This window comes from Grammomys surdaster, unplaced genomic scaffold (assembly GCF_004785775.1).
Source record: "Grammomys surdaster isolate TR1022 unplaced genomic scaffold, NIH_TR_1.0 63, whole genome shotgun sequence".
Taxonomy (NCBI): Eukaryota; Metazoa; Chordata; class Mammalia; order Rodentia; family Muridae; genus Grammomys; species Grammomys surdaster.
In genome coordinates this window covers 13373717-13393207 of record NW_021604565.1, presented here as the reverse complement: position 1 = coordinate 13393207, position 19491 = coordinate 13373717, and the positions used below count along the sequence as shown (strand labels likewise).

At 46.5% G+C, this 19491-nt stretch overlaps 1 protein-coding gene across 1 annotated transcript in view; it reads left to right on the top strand.

Annotated features, from left to right (window-relative positions):
- Positions 1-18661, top strand: part of Ankrd46 (ankyrin repeat domain 46) — a 21137-nt gene extending 2476 nt beyond the window's left edge. Inside the window, exons 3-5 of the mRNA XM_028767698.1 lie at positions 9716-10044; positions 11292-11450; positions 16818-18661. Coding sequence (XP_028623531.1) covers positions 9734-10044; positions 11292-11450; positions 16818-17034 — 687 coding nt within the window. The 5' untranslated portion in view covers positions 9716-9733 and the 3' untranslated portion in view covers positions 17035-18661. The remainder of the gene's footprint in view (positions 1-9715; positions 10045-11291; positions 11451-16817) is intronic.
- The last annotated feature ends 830 nt before the right edge of the window (positions 18662-19491 follow it).

The window sequence follows — 19491 nt, the reverse complement described above, 5'->3', positions numbered from 1 at the left end:
GTCAGTGGGTGCTAGTAAAGGCTGGGTCTCCAGGGGGGAGGAGGTGGTCAGCGTGCTTTGATCAGAAGAGCGCAGGACCTGACTTAACACGTTCAGGCCAGCTGTAAGACCAGAGATGGAGTCAGAGAGACAGAAGCACCATAGCCCGTCATTACTCATTACAGGGATATAATCCAAGACCTCCATGAACGCCTGGAATCTTGGATAGTACCAGGTCCTTTATATAGTGTGCTATTTTTTCTTTATATATGTGTACATGACACAATTACTTAACAAAGCAGGCACTGTAAGAGATGATTATCAGTAACAAAATAGGACAATAAATAGCATTATGCTATAATAAAAGTTCCATGAATTGGCCTCTGTCTATTTAAGAATATATATTGTATGTCCGTCTCCTCCGGGGTTTGAGGTGACAAGATGCCTGCATGGTGAGATGAAGCGAGGTGAATGAGAGAGGCACTGCCACATGGGCCAGAGCATCACATCGCCTGTGTTACAGCAGCTGACCTGATGGTCCAGATGGCGGCTAGATGCCTGTGGTAAATACAGCCTGCTACACAGAGGACCAGTCCAGGCTGGGGCTGGAAGACTTGAGGGTCCGTCACAGTGTTCAGAAGTGTGTTCTTGAGAACTTATGAATTCTCTCTGCAGTTTCCCATCGATGTCCTGGACTATGATTGACCATGGGTTGTTGAAAGCAACAAAAATAAAACCATGAATGCGAGGGCTCTGTGTAGCAAGGGGCAGTCATATTCGAGAAAACGGCTGCTGACAGACTGAGAGCAGATATGGAGTAGGTGGCCCGTGAAGCAGAGGTTGGGTGTAGTCATATTTGAGATGCCTGGTCAAGTACATCAGTAGAGACTAGGATTCAAGACAAGGTTTGACTGGAAACGGAAGTTCAGTAGTTATAGAAAGGTGGGACACTGGCCAGTTTTTATTCAATATGACAGAATTCCTGATATAAATAAGTTGAGAAGAGGAAAGATGTATTTTATTTCTAATTTAGAGATTGCCGTCGATAGTCCTTGCTCTGTGGCTTCTAGAGCCATTGTGACGCTATATCACGGAGCTGGGGACAGGTGTCAAGGCTGCTCACCTCATGGCGACAGGAAGCAGAGCAAGTAAGTCACCCGATTGCAGTGACTCACTTCCTCCAGCTGGACCCACAGCTGATGTCACAGTCTCCCCCAGTAACCCCAGCAGCTGGGAACTAGGCCTCCAGTTCCTGAGCCTTTGGGGGGACACTTCGCATCCAGACCATACATAGTAGGTATGGTTAAAGGCTGTGGAGTAGACTAAGGAACTGTACATTGGTGTAACTGAGAGAACAATAAAGGACACAAGAGAACACTGTGGAGTAGTTGAGGGAAGGGGTAAGTGTGGAGTGCACAGAGAAAGGGACTGGCTGTGTCACCGGCTCACTGGACGAGCCAGGTGACAGATGTGAAAGTGGCGGATGACAAGACAGTCGTAAGAACAAGGTTGGGCTGCTTGCCGTATGAGAATTGAAGAACTGTTACAGAACAGAGGCAGGTAAGGCTTGGTGGCATCGCAGCCCTGCTTGAATGGAGTAGAGAGTGGGAAGAGACACAAACAGCAGCGTGTTATGTTATGCTAGATACCTTGCCTGTGGTAGCTGACACTGTATGTCTGTTTACATTTTAAAAGTAATATCCATGGCTGTAGTAACTGTATTCTACAGTTCTCAGCATTCCTCTGAGATTTATAAATAATCGTTTAAAATCTTCCATCTAAATTATCACTTTAGTAAGCTACAGGAACAGCGATAGCTGAAGGAAGGCGGCGTGAACGAGAGCAGAAGCCTGTGGTATTGGAATAGATCAGTAACCAGGGCTCAGAGCGTATTCTGAGTAAGAGCAGCGGGAAGGACAGTGTCAGAGGCTAGAGCCTTAACAACAGTGGTGCCCAAAGATTTCTTCTTGTTTGGCCCCAGAGGGGGCTGAGGCAGACACTGAAGGATGGAAAAGAAGGATCCGTAAAGAGAGGGGGTGGGAGCTCGGGAAGGCCAGAGGTCCTTGTGCGTTAGAATCGGGTGGTGGGACTTAGAGTCCAGGAGGGGCAGCTAAGACAGTGGTGCAGCCTGAGGGCCTCCCGGATGTATCTGTTTCTGAAGTGGTGGTAACACCTACATCATCTGATAAACCATAACTAAAACCTAAGATCAGCTCAGTACAGATAGAAGAAAGGCTGTCTAGGAGGATTTGTTTGGCTGAGTATTGCTGGAGAGACAGGCCGAAGGCAAAGACACGTTTACAAGCTGTTGTGAGCCTGAAACTTGTCTTGAATTTGCCTTTGTCTCTTCTTGTGCCTCCGTAGCTTAAGATACAAAATGTTTCTGATTCAGTTCATTTTCCAGAATCCAAGAACTTGTGCATTCTGGGATATAATTTGTCCCACGGACTCAAAAATAAGAAACTTGTCATAGTACTTGGAGCCCGTGAAATCACCATCGTTTGAAAGCATCTTAAAGAACAATTCTCATGTCATAATGACCTTTTCTGAACAGTGTGGTCCTCTTGAGTGCCAGAACAAAAGCTCAAAGTCGCAGTTATTCAGAGTTTAAATAAAGAATTGTTAGGTGTTACAGTTCATCACGTCTCTAATAACAGGTCACACAGAACATTTTAAAAATGAGAGTGTTTACCATGATTGCCAGTCTCCTTAGTATTAGTCATAGTGTGAATGACAGAGTGTGGTTTTAAGAGACAGTGAATAAGAACTGGAAGAAAACTGAGGTATGTATGCAAAATAGCAAGGAGCTTTAACTCCTGGTGTCTGAGTCTGCACTGGATGATCTGTCCAGGCAGGAGATGTTATTCACAGTAGAGGCTACGCCCTGGAAGACAGCAGGTCTGAGTGTAGCTGAAGAGACAGTCTGTTCTTCCAGAGGACCCATTTCCGGGAGGTGGCTCAAAGCCTCCTGTAACTCCACTTCCAGGGGATCCTGTGCCTCTGACCTCTCTACACACACAGCACTACCCCACCATGAATACATAATTCCTGCGATTGCTGGGACTTGCCAGCCTCTGTCCCCCATCACTGAAAGATTCCCCAGAGCTTTCTGGGAGGCTGGACCTGCCTGCCAGTTTGACACTTTGCTAGGAGAGCCTGTGTATTGGTTGGCTCTCAGTAGGACAGAGACTTGCTCTGGTTCGTTCCTTTTCTACTTGAAAGTATTCTGCTGGGAAAACTGGGAATTTCTGGATCTGTCCTGCCTCAGGTTACAGGCATTCCCCACTTTCCACCCCACCACAGTTTCCTAAGTAGCAGCATGTGGAAGATTCAGCTGCAGCCTAACTTCTGCCTGTAATCCTTCACGTATTCTTATCCCATTATCTGGGTTTGGAAAGGTGAGGAGAAAACCTCACATTTTCTTCTTCCATCTGGATCCTTGAACTCATCCTACCTTCACTAGGCCTCAAAAGGTGACCCTACACGCCATTGCCAAGAGAGGGGACCAGAGCCCCGTGAGGCCTCGGATCCTTCCCTAGCATCGGAGAGGCTTCAGCTTTAAAATACCCAGTTCCTGTGTGGTAGGTCCTTCTCCTAATTCAGGGCTCGCTTAGTGATAATGCTATTTTAAACAGCTGTTGGGAAAGTTGGCAGCTCAGTCCTCTGCAGTTGTGTGTTAGGTATGTGCAGCAAACCGACCAAAGCCTCTGGGGTGGCATATTGGCTCAGTAGGATTTGTAAGAGTTGCTGGGTTTTAAGGGTCTATGAAGGTCGCCTGGTGTAATAGAAAAGTACTATGATGTGTGTTGCCCCCGGTAGTCAGACAACCTAGGGACATCTATGAGACCCTCCTCAAGGTTGTGTGAAGGAAGAAGTTGCTCCCTGTATTGTTCAGATGGAGGCTTTGCATGAAGGATGCAGTACCTGCCAGCCACTGTACATAACTCTATTTTCACATACAAGGCAAGGCTGTCTCTAAAACTAAACCACGCCAAAGCCTGGATGCCTCACAAGGTGGCACTGTTGGACATGAGAAATGCTGTTAAATCAGCCACTGTCCATCAGTAACACGAGTGGGACATGGGAGGCTCCACCTCTCAGGCTTAATGTCCCTGCAGTTCAGTATAGATCATAAACTGAAAAGGACCCCATGCACCAAGAGTTTCAAAAAGTGCATAATTACATCGTAAAGAATCTAGAAAACAAAAGTAGTAACCTGTCTAAACTAGCAATTATTAGTTTTTGGAAATTTTATTTAAATTCCTTTAAATCTATTATCTTTTCTAAAAGTTGAGTTGTGACTAAACTCTAATCAATAAAGAAAAAAAATAATCTAAATATTGCCAGAATACAGCAGACATCCCTGCTTTAGTGTTTTTAGTTTCTTCTTGGTGAAGAAAAAATAGAGTAAAGGTTTGCTCGTTATCTCAGTGAGAAATGCTTAGGCACAGCAGGTCCAGGAATTCAGTCACTTCCTGTACACTAGGGGACATTGTCAAAGGCTTTGTTATTGTTGTTCTACAAAAACTTACTTGTATTCAGTGACGACAAGGCTGCTTCAGAACACTCTGCCAGGCTGCTTCCTGTGGAGCAGGTGACATTGGAGAGCTTTATTGTTCTTGGGATGAGAGGAGTCTGTTTGGAATGTGAATCCATGTGCCTGTCCCCTTCCTGAGACCTGTGGCATGTGTATACTGGGTTATGAGCAGTCACTGCTCACTGGGAGATCTGTGGGTCTGTAGAGTTAGGATTATGAGTGCACACTGGCCTGGTTCGATGGCTCCCGAAGTTCTTGCTTTCGGCTCGTTACAGTTGTATTCTCTCTGGAAGTCACTGGATTCCTTCCTATACAGGGATAAGAACAACCAGCACCACAGAGACTCCAGACTGGGCTCCCTCTCCCGCACACCACTTCCTTCTGCTGCTTTCCGTGATGTTAGGCAGGGTATGCAGTGAGATCTCACAGTCCTCCTGATAGCCCTCCCCGCAGCCCTCCCCACTCACAGCCCCCCCCAGTCCTCCCTGCAGCCCCAACATGCCAGTTTTGTGTCTGGTGTCTTAGCTTTAATACCTGCTTCTAATTGTTCCTCTGTAGGCGTGATGTCACCAGTGCATGTGAACCAGGAGTGTAGTGCTTACTCACATTTTACCAGTGACTTTCTAAATGAATTCAAGTCCATAGTGTATGTACTTGATTGTTGATACCGGATAGAGAACAAAGTGTAAGGTTATCAGCACAGCCCGTACTGAAACACGGCACCTTTGCATTAGTTTCCGGCCATGAAGACGTTGACCCTAGAACTCGTGTACTTTGACCCGGGACTGTGAGTCCACAGTGTGGGATATAAACGGAAAGCACGTTCGTTCGATGGAACTTTTCACTAAGTCTCGAGCTTCCGCCCAAACCTCCTTGCTGGTTACTTAGGTTCAGGTCCCAGCTGAGACCTGAGGGAGAGCTAGGGTGGGGTGAGTTACAGTATCAGTGCCACCCACAGGGCAGGAGTTGTGACTGAGAGGCTGCACACCCCTCACACCACCCCTCACAAGTCTGCCTGTGTGCCCATCTGTGGACAGGCCCCATGCACACTGCCCTTTACAAACCAGGCCCTCCTTATAGCCTCATGTTTTCTGGGGCTTGGCTGCCCCACCATAGCTACTGCAGGCGTCGTGCGTTTACTCTGCCAGCTCTTTTCTGGAGGTTTTGTCCCCACTAGATGCCGCCCCATTGCTAGAGGCCACTCTGTTACCAAGGGATGGATGTGCCTTGCGTGTTTGCCTCAGCACAGCAGGGTACTGCACGGCCTGAGACAGTAATAACCTCAGACTGAGGGCTCAGTCACACAGCTGCGAAGGAGCCAAGCTGGATTTACTCCCAGGCAGCGCCACACACATCTGGATGGAGAGGCCAAACTTTGACAGCGTCCAACAACAAGAAAACTAGCTGTACAGTCCTGAGAGTTGCTCCTCACAGAGGTCAGACTTCATGTGTCTCCCTCCTGCTTTCTCTGGGATTTGGACTTTAAATGCAACCAGCTAACACGACACAGCTAAGATTTCAGTCACAGCGAATGTTTAGTGGTTGATGCTGCCCTTCTGTGATCCAGGCTGGGTATACTGCTGCACAGAACAGGGGACATCTCAGAGTGGGTGGCAAGTGACTTAAGAGTAAGGCCATGCAGGGGAGTGCTGCAGAGACGAGATACGGATCCAGACCCATTTGTCTGGTTGAGCCACACTCTTTGGCTCTTTCTTACCTTTCCCGCTCTTATGAATATAATTTTCTTCCTAAGAGTTCTTTGTGGAGCTGGCAAGGTGGCCCAGTGACTGACCTTCCTTATCCAAGGCCCTGGGCTCAAATTCCGTAGCCCTGAAAAAATTAATTAGCTAAAGTTAGAGGTTAGCTTCCACTTACTTTGTGGAGAATGTGTATCAGAGTTCCAGAGGCTGAGGGTGACTTCCAGAGCCCGGCTTCTCTCTGCAGATGACACATGGAGGACTCTCTCCTGTCTGTGCTTTGTCAGTAGTCACAGCTCCACATCACAGTCACGCCCCTCCACTCTCCTTCTCATGCACAACTTGAGTGCCTGGCAGTCACTTGGGTGGCCTGGCAGGTTGCTGTTTTACCTCAGGTGTTCTGGGGAATGTGCACAGGCCCCTTGACGTGCTGTGTGTCACAGGACAGTGCGTTCTTTCTCACACTGTCCCTTGTGGGTGAAGTTCCTTGTTGTCACCGACCCTTCTGAATTCATTACAGTTTTTTTGCTGAACCTTGTTAGGAATTCAGACACAGCTCTGGTGGTGCTGGGGAACATTTCAGCTTGCACCTTCTGCATGTTCTGCTGTGGATTTCTTCATGTCCTGAGAACTTTCAGGAATCTTTGGCCTGCACCTCCGTGACCAAGGGGAAGTGCTGTCTGCCTGGGAGTCTTAACTGTAGGGTTGAGGTGAGCAGATCTTCCAGGACAGAGAAACAGACTGACTTCACTTCTCACCTTAGAGCAAGGGCAACTCTTCCCCAGCCGGGCCACTCCAGAGGAATCCCAGCCTGCCAGCCAGAAGGCCTGAGTCAAAACACCCAGATCATTTCTTACAGAGTGTAGCCAACACGTCTCTGTTCTTGAGAATACTTGGTATATGCACTTTTATTTCCAAAACAGTTTGTGTTGAGTTTTTGTCTGTCTGTTTGTTTTCTTTGGTGCTCCAATCCAGTGAGTAGTGCAGGGGAGACTAAGAGAATGTTCTCACAGAAGAACTGCTAACATCTTTATTAAATAAAATATTAGGATGGGATGTGTGTGTGTGTGTGTGTGTGTGTGTGTGTGTATGTGTGTGTAGATAACCACTACATGGAGACTATGCCTTTTTAATTTTTAAAAAATATTTTTCTAGATTTATTTTAAAAGTGTGACTGTTTTGCTTGCATTTTGTCTGTGCACCAAGTCTGTGCCTGATGCCCACCAAGATCAGGAGAGGACATTGGGTCCCCTGTACCTGGAGTTATGGATGCCTGTGAACCACCATGTGTATGCCAGGAACTGGACCTGGGTGGGTCTTCTGCAAGAGTGACACGTACTTTCTTTTTAAAAATGATTTATTAATCCTTATTTTATGTGCTTCGGAGTTTCCCTGCATATGTGTCTTTGTAGTAGTGTTGGGTCCCTGGCACTGCACTTAGAGTTGTGAGCCACCAGGTAGGTTTTGGGAATTGAGCCCAGGTCCCCTGGAAGAGCAGCCAGTGCTCTTAACTGCTAAGCTACATCTTTAACCCCCAGTAACAAGTGGCCTTGACACACTGAGCTGCTTCTCCAGCCCTGGGGATCAATTTTTAAGGAATTGTTATTTCAAGATAGCTTTGGTAGCCGAAGCAGGAGAAGTAGGAGTTAGAGGCTGGCCAAGCCCTGCATGTAATGAACCCTGCCCCTCACAAGGCCCTGATGATGCTGTGTTATAGTCAGAAGAATCCAGAAGTGTTCTTATCAGTTGCTGTTCAACTGTGGTCATGTTCTGTTCCCTCTCCAGAAGACCCTCTCCTCTGCCATTGATTTGGGTCAAGATTCCATCATTTCCTGTCCACTGACCTACTGATTGATTGCTTGTCTCTAGTCATTTCTGTCCAGGTCTCTGTCTGAAAGACCAGTAAGGCCAGCCTTCTCCTTGGCCTGAAATCTAAAGGGACTCTCACAGAAATTCAAGGATAATGAAACTTACCTTGAAGTTGCTAGAGTTACATAACATTCAGTAAGAACCCCAAGTGCATGCCTGCTCAGCTTGGGCTCAGAATTGAAGGAACAGAAGGAACAGGTCCTCACTGTGTGTAGGCTGATACCTGCCTCAGAGCCAAGAACAGGAGCAGTGCTCTAGAGCCAGGTAGCCCGGGCTGCAGGAGTGAATAGACAGGCTGAGAACCTGCCAGGCTCAGTGCCTGTGCCTTCTGTACTCCCGGACCCTTGGGGAGGGGGGGAGATACAGTGAGAAACTGTGCAAGCTGAGCCTGTGAAGAAGAGCCTTCTCCTTAGGGGCTGGCAAGTTGGTTCAGAAGATAAAGGTGCTTGCAGCCAAGTTGGACAGCCTGAGTTTGATCTATGGGACCCACATGGTAGAAGGAGAGAACCAACTTCCACAAGCTGTTCTCTGGCCTTCTCCCACTTACAATGGCATACATGCATGGTATACACAGAAGTGCACACATGATAGAAAAATAAACACGTGGTTTTTGTTAGTTTTTTGTTTTTGTTTTTTTTTTTTGTTTTTGTTTTTTAAAAACAGAGCCTTTTCTGTAACTGCCAGATTTCTGCTTTTCTGTTCTCTCTCCGGAGTCCCTTTTGAGAGACTTTACTTTCTTCTTAGTTGAAGCGAAGGGTAAGGAGAGTGCTTGTGATGCCGAGTGTGCTGTGGCTCAGGCAGTGCAGGGCTAGCCTCAGCCTGTAAGTTTTCAGGTCTGATCTCTCTAGAACACTAAGGGACTTGGTACTAGAGCTGCCTGCTATGTACCTAGCCTCCAGGGAATTCAGATGGCAGAACCCAGGTGGGGTGGGGGCTTTGGTACATGAACTGTTCAGTGGGCACAGCTGCTGCCTTGGCCCGTGTCTGTCTTCCTCATCTCTCAGTCCTTAGACCCTGGGAGTTTGGCAAAACTGAGTACTGAGATGACTGTAAAGGGGCAGAAGAGGGTTAATTCTGTAAGTCTGTTGATTTAATGACATTTAAAAATCAGTGTGTTAGTTCCTTTAACTTTTAAAATGAAGTTTAAATCCTGCGCCTCGGATACAGTGTTCTACAGGGTAGATTACCTTGGGTCAGTGGGCTTTTCCCACAGATTCTTGTGTTAACTCTATAGAGCATCTCTTATAAGAAGACAGTGTGTAAGAATTACATGTGCAGTGCCAGCTGCAGTGTGTGCATGTAGAGATGACTGGGTCTGCAGCTTAAAGTACACATGTGTTGCCTTATGAGGGAATGGCCTTAAATCTAATTCTATTTTAGCTTTAAAAATATTTCAGCCCTTTATTGTGATAAAAATTAAGAGTTTTACAGTAATTTAATTGCCATTTGATCCAGCAGATACGAGGAAAAGAAAATCTTGTAGTGGAAAATAAAACATAGTAGATACTTTTGTGATTATTGTTTGTTTGGTGAGGAAATTTTTTCTGAGAACGAGACAAGAATGGTAATCGTGTTCCTCTGACTGGCCGCCACTGGCCTCACCAGCTGTCCCTCGCTTCCTCTCTCTCTGCAGGAGTGTCCGTCCACCACAATGTCCTACGTTTTTGTGAATGATTCTTCACAGACTAATGTGCCCCTGCTTCAAGCTTGCATTGATGGAGACTTCACCTATTCCAAGAGGCTTTTGGAAAGTGGCTTTGACCCAAATATCCGTGACAGCAGAGGCAGAACAGGCCTTCACCTCGCTGCGGCCCGAGGGAACGTGGACATCTGCCAGCTGCTCCATAAGTTTGGTGCTGACCCTCTGGCCACAGATTACCAGGGCAACACGGCTCTCCACCTGTGTGGCCATGTGGACACCATCCAGTTCTTAGTTTCCAACGGACTTAAAATTGATATTTGGTGAGTTCTCTGTTCCTTTGAACCTCGTGATTTCTTCCCATTAGATGTGCAGGCTGTGGGCTGGTCACCACCTGACCCATTGTAATGACAAGTTCAGAAAGGTATGGAGGCCTAAGCACTCAGTAGGGCAGTATGGGAGCCCTAGAGCTTCCTGTGTGCGTGTGTATGTGTGCAAGTGTGCATGCATGTGTGTGAACCAGTCGCTGGCTTCTGTTCATTATGAGATATAATTCAACAACAGAAGGAGGAGGACGGTTTTATCAGCTTGTTCTAAGCTCACCGTGAGTAGCGCTCTCTCTAGTGGCTTCATTTTACTTACGTTTTAGATTTCTCTCATGTGGGTATCTCTATGTTGAGCATTATTCCCCAACCCTCCCTTTGCTCACATTACACGTGAGACAGGCACGTCAAGTCACACGGCTTATAAAGACTGCAGTTTGAACCAGTTCCTCTGCACAGCTCACGTGTCTCCTGTTAGAACATGCTAACCCTGTCATAGCTCCAGGCCTGAGGCCTCTTCAGGATGGACAGTTGGAGGATACGGTGGGGTTTTGTTATGTTGGACCAGTAACACCCAATCTCCTGAGTGGAAGGGCCAGCTCCCCTCAAAGATGAGCTTGAACTTGAAGCTGCAGGTTGCTGCTGTCCCGGTGTACTGGAGCCATGGCCACATGGATTAGAGCATAGCAGCAGATGTGTCTGTAGCAGCAGGACAGAGTGGAGCAGGAGCTGACACTGGAGTCAGCGTGACTGCTCCTCCTTTGCTAGAGTCAGATGGTTCAGTGCTCAAGGCAGCTTTCATGCTTAGACCCTTTGCATATACGTGTATAAACATACATGTCTGCATGCATCCATATGTGTAAGTATGCATGAACATATACATACATGAATATGCTCACACTGTGTACAAAGACTGAGTCTAGAGATGTGTGTGTGCATATATGAATATACTCACAGTGTGTACAAAGACCGAGTCTAAGACTCTGTAACTAGACTTTCCAATTCCACTCTAGAAGTTCTCTCTTTCTCTTTTATTTACTGTCATCTGTTCTTTGTTTTCCCTAAATGTTCTTTTCTTCAATTCCCTGGAAGGAAAGTTCTAGTTAATTCAACTGTCAGTTTCTGGCCTGCTTCGCTCTGCTCTGTGTGACCTGTGAACCAACGGCACATACTTCCCTCACTGACAGAACTAGCCATGTGGTGTTGCCACTGCAGCAGTGACCCTTTCTTTTTGTGACTCTTTTCAGCAATCATCAAGGTGCTACCCCTTTAGTTCTGGCAAAGCGCCGGGGTGTGAATAAAGATGTCATCCGACTGCTCGAGTCTTTGGAAGAACAGGAAGTAAAAGGATTTAACAGAGGCGCGCACTCAAAGCTGGAGACCATGCAGACAGCGGAGAGCGAAAGGTACCAAGGACTCAGTTGTCTAAGGCATGGCCAGTCACTGAGCAACTTTGTCTTTGAACCTCACATATGTGCTGTGGCTTCAGATTACAGTTGAAGAACTTGACAGAAGTGCCCAGTGACGCTGTGTGACTCACAGTGTCAGACAGGTGCGCCACAGTGGAAGATGGGACCGTCTGAGGGAAGGGGCTTCCGAGTTTTAAGTGTAGATGACAAGAAAGGGATTCATGAAAGACAGCAGTTGGGTTGCATCCGAGACAGCAAGTGCATTCCAAGGGGAGGCCGTGGGTGCTAGGGATCTGGAGGAGGAGGAGGCCTCATCATGAGCAGATACCAGTCACTGAACGTCTTTCTCCAGTCTCACCTGCAGTGCTGGCCTCAGGGGTAAGCAGGATTTCCATGAATTCTAAGGCAGCCTGGGCTACATAGTAAGACCCCGATTATGTGGGTCTCAGTCATACACAAGTGCTCACAACTCAAGCAAAGGAGAAAAGGTAACTTTGACACGAGCGGGAAAATATGAAATAAATATGGGCTCCTCTATGTAATGGGAGCCCAGGTGTGGGATGGGCAAGGTCTCCATGTGTGATTGCCCCTCACTGTCGCCTAGCCAGGTGGGGACACAGGCAGGGTCAGCCAGGAGTCTGCAGAGAGGTCTGCTCTGCCCGGATGGCTCAACAGGCAAAGCCGATAGGCCTGACCTAGGTTGCCGTGGCCCGGAGTCTAGGGTGTCCCAGCGTTCAAATACTCAGTGACCTCAGCCGTGTCACCCCAGCTGTGCGCCTGTAGTGGTCTCCACACACCATCGGGATCACGGCGGTCAGCCCTTCACAACCCAGCTTTAATGCCCTCGAAGCCGTGATAGCTTCCTTCCTCTGCTGGCTGTGGCTCTACACCCTCACTGGCCCCGTTTTGTCAGTTAGAAGCACTTCCTGTTGTCCTAAGGGAGCTCAAAGGGTTTTACTGTGAACTGGAGATGCTCCTGAGTTTTCCAGACGCTGACAAGCAGGCACAGTAACAGGCTCAGACACAGGCGAAGCCCTCTCCTTCACCTCTGCAGGGGTTCAGAGTCCACGTGCCAAGGCAGGCAACAGTGGTTAACTCTGCCTCTGCAAAGTAACTGGAAACATGTTTTCATCTTTCTATAACGTAAGAGATTACTGTAAGCCTCTTCTTAAAGATTGTGTGTGTGTGTGTGTCTCTGTCTATGTGTGTGTGTGTGTCTGTGTGTGTGTCTGTCTGTGTCTGTGTCTGTCTGTCTGTCTGTCTGACTGTCTGTCTGACTGTACGTGCATTTGTGTACACTGATGTGGGCATCTGTTCACTGCTAGAAAGGCCAGAAGAGGTTTCCAGCATCGTCAACCACTCTCATTCCTTTGAGGCAGGGCTTCTCCGAACCCAGGCCTGTGTTTTCTCCACATCTTCCCCCCTCTCAGAGCTGGGGTTACCGGATGTGTAGGGTGCCTGGCCTGTTATGTGGGTGCAAGGGTTTAAGCTCTAGTCCTCAAGATTGCACACAAGTGCTCCTAATAGCTGTGCGTTTCTCCGGCCCCAGCCTTCTGCTCATGAACGCACGTGTGTCTTGGTGCACTTTGGGTCCCGGCCAGTAGGTCTAATCAGAACTACACTTGGACTCTACTCTGCCTGTCACGATTACTAAGTAACTAGATCATGAATAGTTTGTACATCTTGGCAGCAATGTGAACTCCTGCTTTCCTTTGCCCACATTGTGTTCCCTTTGTGTTACCTATGGCTCTGTGGACACTGAAGTTTCTCCTTGTAAGTGGTTAACACCCTGTCACTCAGTAGATGGGGTTCTCCTACCTACTCCTGCCCTCAGTCCACAGTAGCAGAGATTAAATTCCACTTAAAAACAATGTTATAAAAATACAAATCAGGGAAATGAATAAATCCCTTACAGAAAGTCAACAAAAATACAAATCAAACCACAATGGAATAGTCCTTAACTCTGAGGACAGGTGTACCCAGGCAGGTAGGCCATCACTACTGTTACTGAGGTTGTGGGGAAAATAGACTCCTGAAGTCAGCATAGAATGAGGCCACTTTGGAAAACAATCTGACAGCTTATCAAAGGTATACAGAGTTACTGTGGAACCCCACAATTCCACATCTAGGTACATACTAAATGTCCATCTACTAAGGAAAGAATAAACATTACCTGTTTACCCAAAAAGGACTATTACTCTGCTGTAAAAACTAATCAAGTATTGACAGATGCTTCAGTCAGGATAAATATTGAAAAAATGCTGCCTGGGAAAAGCAGGCATAGAAGGACCCATACTATTGATTCTGTTGGTGTGAAGTGCCCAGGCGGGGAAATTCATAGAAACAAAGTAGATTGTGGGTCCCTAGGATCTGGGAGGACAGGGAAGGTGACTAATGAGTGCAGAGTTTGAGACAATTGCTGATGAGGTATTGGGAATTAGATAGTAGAAACAGTTCACACCTTCGAAAGTCATCAAAGCCACTAAGTTCCAGCCAGCAGGGCACATGGCTTTAATCCCAGCACTGGAAGGTAGAGGCAGGAGGATCTCTGTGAGTTCCAGGCTACCCAGGGCTATATAGTGAGACATAAAAAGATGAATGTTTAGCACAAATCATAGCAATAAACAAGTTGAGGGAGAATACAAAAGGTTAAGTAGGAAGAGGCATTATAACTTAACCATGGCCGCCCTCCAAGCAGTGTTCTCATGGGGTTCTGTGAGATGCAGGTTAACTTGTGTAGGACTTAAAAATCAAATTGACAAAAAGTATTTCTTCATCTGCATACTATTCTAAGTTCAGTTTTATTCTCTTAAAAATATTTGTTTTATTTGTATGGATGTTTTGTCTGCATGTATGAGTGTGCATCACATGTGTGTAGTTCCAACAGAGGCCAGAAGACTGCATCAGATCCCCTGACTCTGAAGTTACAGAGAGTTGTGAGCTGCTTTGTTGGTGCTAGGAGTTGAGCCTAGGTCTTCTGGAAGAGACCCTTAACCACTGAGCCATCTCTCCAGCCCTCAACTGCATTGTTGTTATGACAACTGGATGACAGAAATGGTGCAGCTGACATGTGTTTTAAAAAAAGACTAAGCCAGGCATGGTGGCACATGCTTGAAATCTCAGCACTGGGAGACAGAAGCAAGAGGGTGCCACAACATAGTGAGATTGAGGCTGTTCATATATATATATATATATATATATATATATATATATATATATATATAAAATCTCCTACATGCCCATACCCCATGCCACCCTCCTCCCTACTGGAGTCAAATAGCACCTGGGTGGTAGGATGCATTCTCTGGAAAGCCTCTGTTAGTCTGTTTTTATCGGCAGAGCTCAGTGGGCTCCTGGAAAAGGCTCTCAGAATTCTCAGTTTACACACAGGTCTTTCAGTGTGAGAGGGGTCAGCTCAGGCAAATGAAACATCAAAAGCCTCTTGGTTTTAATTTGACTTCTTAATGTTCTAATCTTATTATAGACCTTGCTGGCATTTTCTTAAATTTCCATATTGTTGTAGATTCACTGCAAATATCTTATTAGTTTTTCATATAAAAAGAATCTGGGTGTTAAGCACAAAGGGGCCATTAAGAAGGCAGCAGCTGGAGATGGGTGACACATCTCCAATAACGTATGACCACTGGTCAAGTGTCAAGGGTTCAAATCAAATCATAGGACAAAGGGCCGCCAGTTTGCATGAGTGTGCCAGGCTTTCTGGTAGGCAAGGCTCTGAGGCACTGCTGTGTGCTGATTTTGTTCTGTGCCATTGGCTGGGAGAAAAGAAAGGAATGGGTTGTGACATAGCGAGCTTCTGTGACCAGTGGACAGCTCCTACATATGATCACGATCTTCATGGCTTTAGACCGCATGCTGTAACATAGCTGAGTGCACCCTGTAAACTTTCAGTCTACCACAGGGTGGCCTTCATACCCCAGAGACAGCTCCTGTTCTCTCTGTGATGTTTACACTTCTCGTGATAGGGCCATGAGCACTGGAGTCTGTTTGTAGACTTTTTACATTTCCATTTTAAACACTGGGAATTTCAGCATTTAATTTCAACATTTAATATTTTAAAATGTTCAAAATGAAAATTCATAATTTGAGACTTCATGTTCATAAAAATAACAAAATCAGTAAATTAAAAAATCCCCTTGAGTATAGGGTGTGGATGTGAAGGTTGAAAGGGAATTTCTCTTAATTTAATAGTTCTCAACTAGGCTCACTTTTCTTGCAGATGAAAAATGAACTCATTTCCTGTTGAGATATAAGAGAGATAAAGTGAGTAGAAGAAATCCAGACACACACACACACTCTCTGTGTTCCCATTACTCAGGAGGCTGAGGCAAGATTGACAGTTTGAGGCCAGCCTTAGCTACAGTTTGAGTCCTAGGCCAGGCTGGGCTTCGTAGTAAGACCCTGTGACTGAACTTATGAATGAATGAGTGAGTGAACGAGTGAGTTAATGAAGGAAGGAACAGTAGGGAAAGCTGAAACAGGTCCTAGTCAGCAGGATGACTCAGTGGGTGAAGCACTTGCCATGAAAACTTGAATCGGGAAGAGAGAACTGGGCCTCAGAAGTTGCCCTGTGACCTTTGCAAATGCACAGAAGATAATTAAAGAATTGTTACCACCGGTCTACGTGTACTGTAGGCTGAGTGGTAAGCTCCCGTTACTAGATTTTATTTAGAGAATTCTTAACTGGGCACATGACTGAACTAAATTGAGAGAAATTCCCTCTTCTAAATTTTAAAATTTTATTTCATGTGTTTGAGTGTGTTTCCTCACATGTATGTATGTGTGCTGTGTGTGGCTGGTACCTATAGAAACCAGAGGAGGTGTTGGATCCCTGGAACTGGAGTTAGGATGAGTGTGTCCTGCCGTGTGGGTGCTGGGAGTTGAACCCAGGTCCTCTGCAAGAACAGCCAGTGTTCTTATCTGCTGAGCCATCACCAGCCCCTCTGTTTGAGTCTTGTAAGTGTAAAACAAAATATGTTTTGGTCAATGTCTTGATGGAGACAAGGTATTTGATGTATTTTAAGATCTCTGCTTGGGGTACCTTTAAAAAATGTTTTTAGTGCATTTTTTTGACAATCTTGTACATGTGTACAGTGTACCCTGCTGGGGCTCACCCCTCCCACTTCCCCCAGACACTCATTGGGACTTCCTGATAGGATTTTAATTTGCCTGCTGGATAGTAAGCCAGGGACCTAGCTGGTCCAGTTCACAGTTTATAGTTTAAGGCTGATGTGCAGATCCCCAGGAGAGTACCTAGCACATCCTGGGGAGCGCGCTTGTCTTGTGTCTTGCCTTACAGGTGGAATGTGTCTTCATGCCTCTTTCTTCTCTTTGCTCCTCCCACAGTGCCATGGAGAGCCATTCCCTGCTCAGCCCCAACCTCCAGCAAGGCGAAGGAGTCCTGTCTAGCTTCCGGACCACGTGGCAGGAGTTTGTGGAGGACCTGGGTTTCTGGAGGGTCTTGCTCTTGATCTTGGTCATTGCTTTGCTGTCTCTGGGCATTGCCTACTACGTGAGTGGGGTGCTGCCCTTTGTGGATAACCAGCCTGAGCTGGTGCATTGAGAGCTCTCAGATAAGGCAAGGGCCTGTCAATACGGCTTCTCAGTTCTTAGACTATGTCTTAGCACAAGGCAGTGAGGCCTGTCTGCGTTTAGGATTTTTTTTAACCGTGACCCTTACAGAAGAATGATGTGTTCCACCGAGCTTCGTCCTGTAGTTGGTTATACTGCATCCTGATGCTACTCTCTGTGATGCAGCCTGTGTCTAAGGAAGACATCCCCAGGCTGCAGGCTGCTGTGATCCGAGTGTAGTGGTGACCAGGTGGACACTCAAGGCAGAGGCGCGGGAGGCTTCACAGTGGGGACCCGGCCTTGATGGAGGAGCAGTGACCATCAGAAAGCAGATCGATTTTTCTAGGATTCTGTTTGCCTGTGGCGTTGTTTTCTCTCTTGTTTGTTCCTTTTTGTAACAGTTGTGTTCTGTTTTTATTTACTTTTCTGGCAAACGGATGGACTGAAAACTTTCAACATAAATTTTAATTTCTTTTACAATTTATATAACAAATTAGAACTGTTAGAAACTTTGACTTTAAAAGTATATATTCAAGTTAGACAGTAGACAGGTTTAGAAAATTAACAGTCTTTTCTTTAACATGGATTTACTTGATCAGTGTTTAGTTGCCATGGGCAACTTTGTTTCATTGTGAACTGATTGTTTGCAGTGTCTGAAAATCAGCTTCCTATGGAGTTCAGCTCACTCTTCAGTCTCCTCTCAGTTTTACTTTTAAGATGTCCCATTCAGAAAAACACCAGAAAACTCTTTGTAGTGAATAGTCCTTAGAAAAAGAGTCCTCTCCTTCACTGTCACTAAACTTGGAGTGCCACCGACAGTGACACTTGAGTCAGTCAGCCAGCTGTGTCATGAGGCTCACCACAGTTAACCCTCGGTCTGAACGAACACATCCAGTTCAGCAGGAGTCCAGCAGGGAGTGGAGGAGGATTCTGGGTAGGGTCCTGAACTGTGCTGCTGTGGTGTCTTCCCCTGTGTACACGTGCATTATGTGAATAGGAGCCTGGACCCTAACCTACGTCACAGCTTCTCGGTGTCTCTGGAAGCCCTCTTTGGTTCTGTAGTATAGAAATCACGTTTCTTACGATTTTACAGAGTATGGAAATTTAATAACTGAGAAAAGTATGAAACTTGCAGTGAAGAGCTAACGGCTCTCTTGTCTACGGCTAAGGCACCCCTGGCCAACTGGGTAGAGTGGCCCTTCTGCGAGCCGGCCCCTTGCTGACTGGTATTTCCTCCTCTGCTTTCAGATACCTGGTACTGACATTCTTTTCTTTCATGTGGCTTTATCCTGTCTGAAGGAACTGTTTACAGCTCCTCACTGGCTGCTTCAGAACCAGCTTGAAGTGTCTTGCTTTTAAATAATCATGTTTCGTAGAATGCAAGGGGGGATGCAGGCTTTGCTTTTGCGTGGAGAACACTAGTTTGAACATTAGTTCAAAGCATGTTCAGAATGAGTGCTTTGGAATTAGTTTCCCTCTGTAAGTGAGAATATATGTAATATGTAAATATTTTGCCTCTAAGATCCCTGCTTCCTGCCCAGCACTGGTTTCTGTGCGCCTTGTGCTATGCATTGTTCCTTTAACTGCTTCCAATAAACGCATGTATAAATCCTTCGTCATCAGCCTTTTTCTTAGTGTATCGTGTTTCAGGAGTTTGTAATGGATTGCAGTTAGCTATTTTAAAAGCCAAGTGCTTTTGCTGATGTAGATAGACTTTTATCTCTGTTTGGCTTACAAATGCTACAGAACTAACCAGTGTACGTTGCATATGGACTGAAGTGTGGCAGGGCACTTAGCACACGTCATCTCATTCTGCTTGTCACGTTGAATACCACCTGTTCCCGTCTCAGAAGACGAGAAGGCTGCTGCAGAGATGCATAGGCCGTGTAGGCCAAGGCCCCACTAATGTGCCGTGACAGAGAGCAGAAGGCCCCCACTGCTGGCCTGTGACAGAGCAGGGTCCCTCTCCTCTACCTGCTTCTGGGATGCATCTGGCCACCCAGTTTATCGAGAACCTGGACGGCTGCCTTCTTGGCATGACGTCACTCAGCATCCCTCTCCTGCCCTCGTGCTCTTCCCTCCGTGCACATCTCTTTGCTGTAGTGTCGATGCTCAGCCCATGGCATACTGGGCAGACTGTCCACAGTTGCCCCCATGCCTCCTTTCTGTTCTCAGACGCAGCACACTCACTGGGGAACGTTGGTGCTGTGTTTCTTGGCCTGTTGCTATGTTCTTTGTGCACCTAAGCTTCAGGAGAGCAGCACCTTGGGCAGCTTTTGTAACCCTCTGCCCATGCTACGTCTTAGAGAGCACTTGGTGCAAAACTACTAGAAGCATTGCTTATTCGTGTTTCACTTTATATATTTTGAGACAAGGTGTCAGGTAGCCCAGGCTGGCCTCAGATTCCCTATGTAGCTGAGGATGACCTTGAACTTCTGACCCCCAAGTG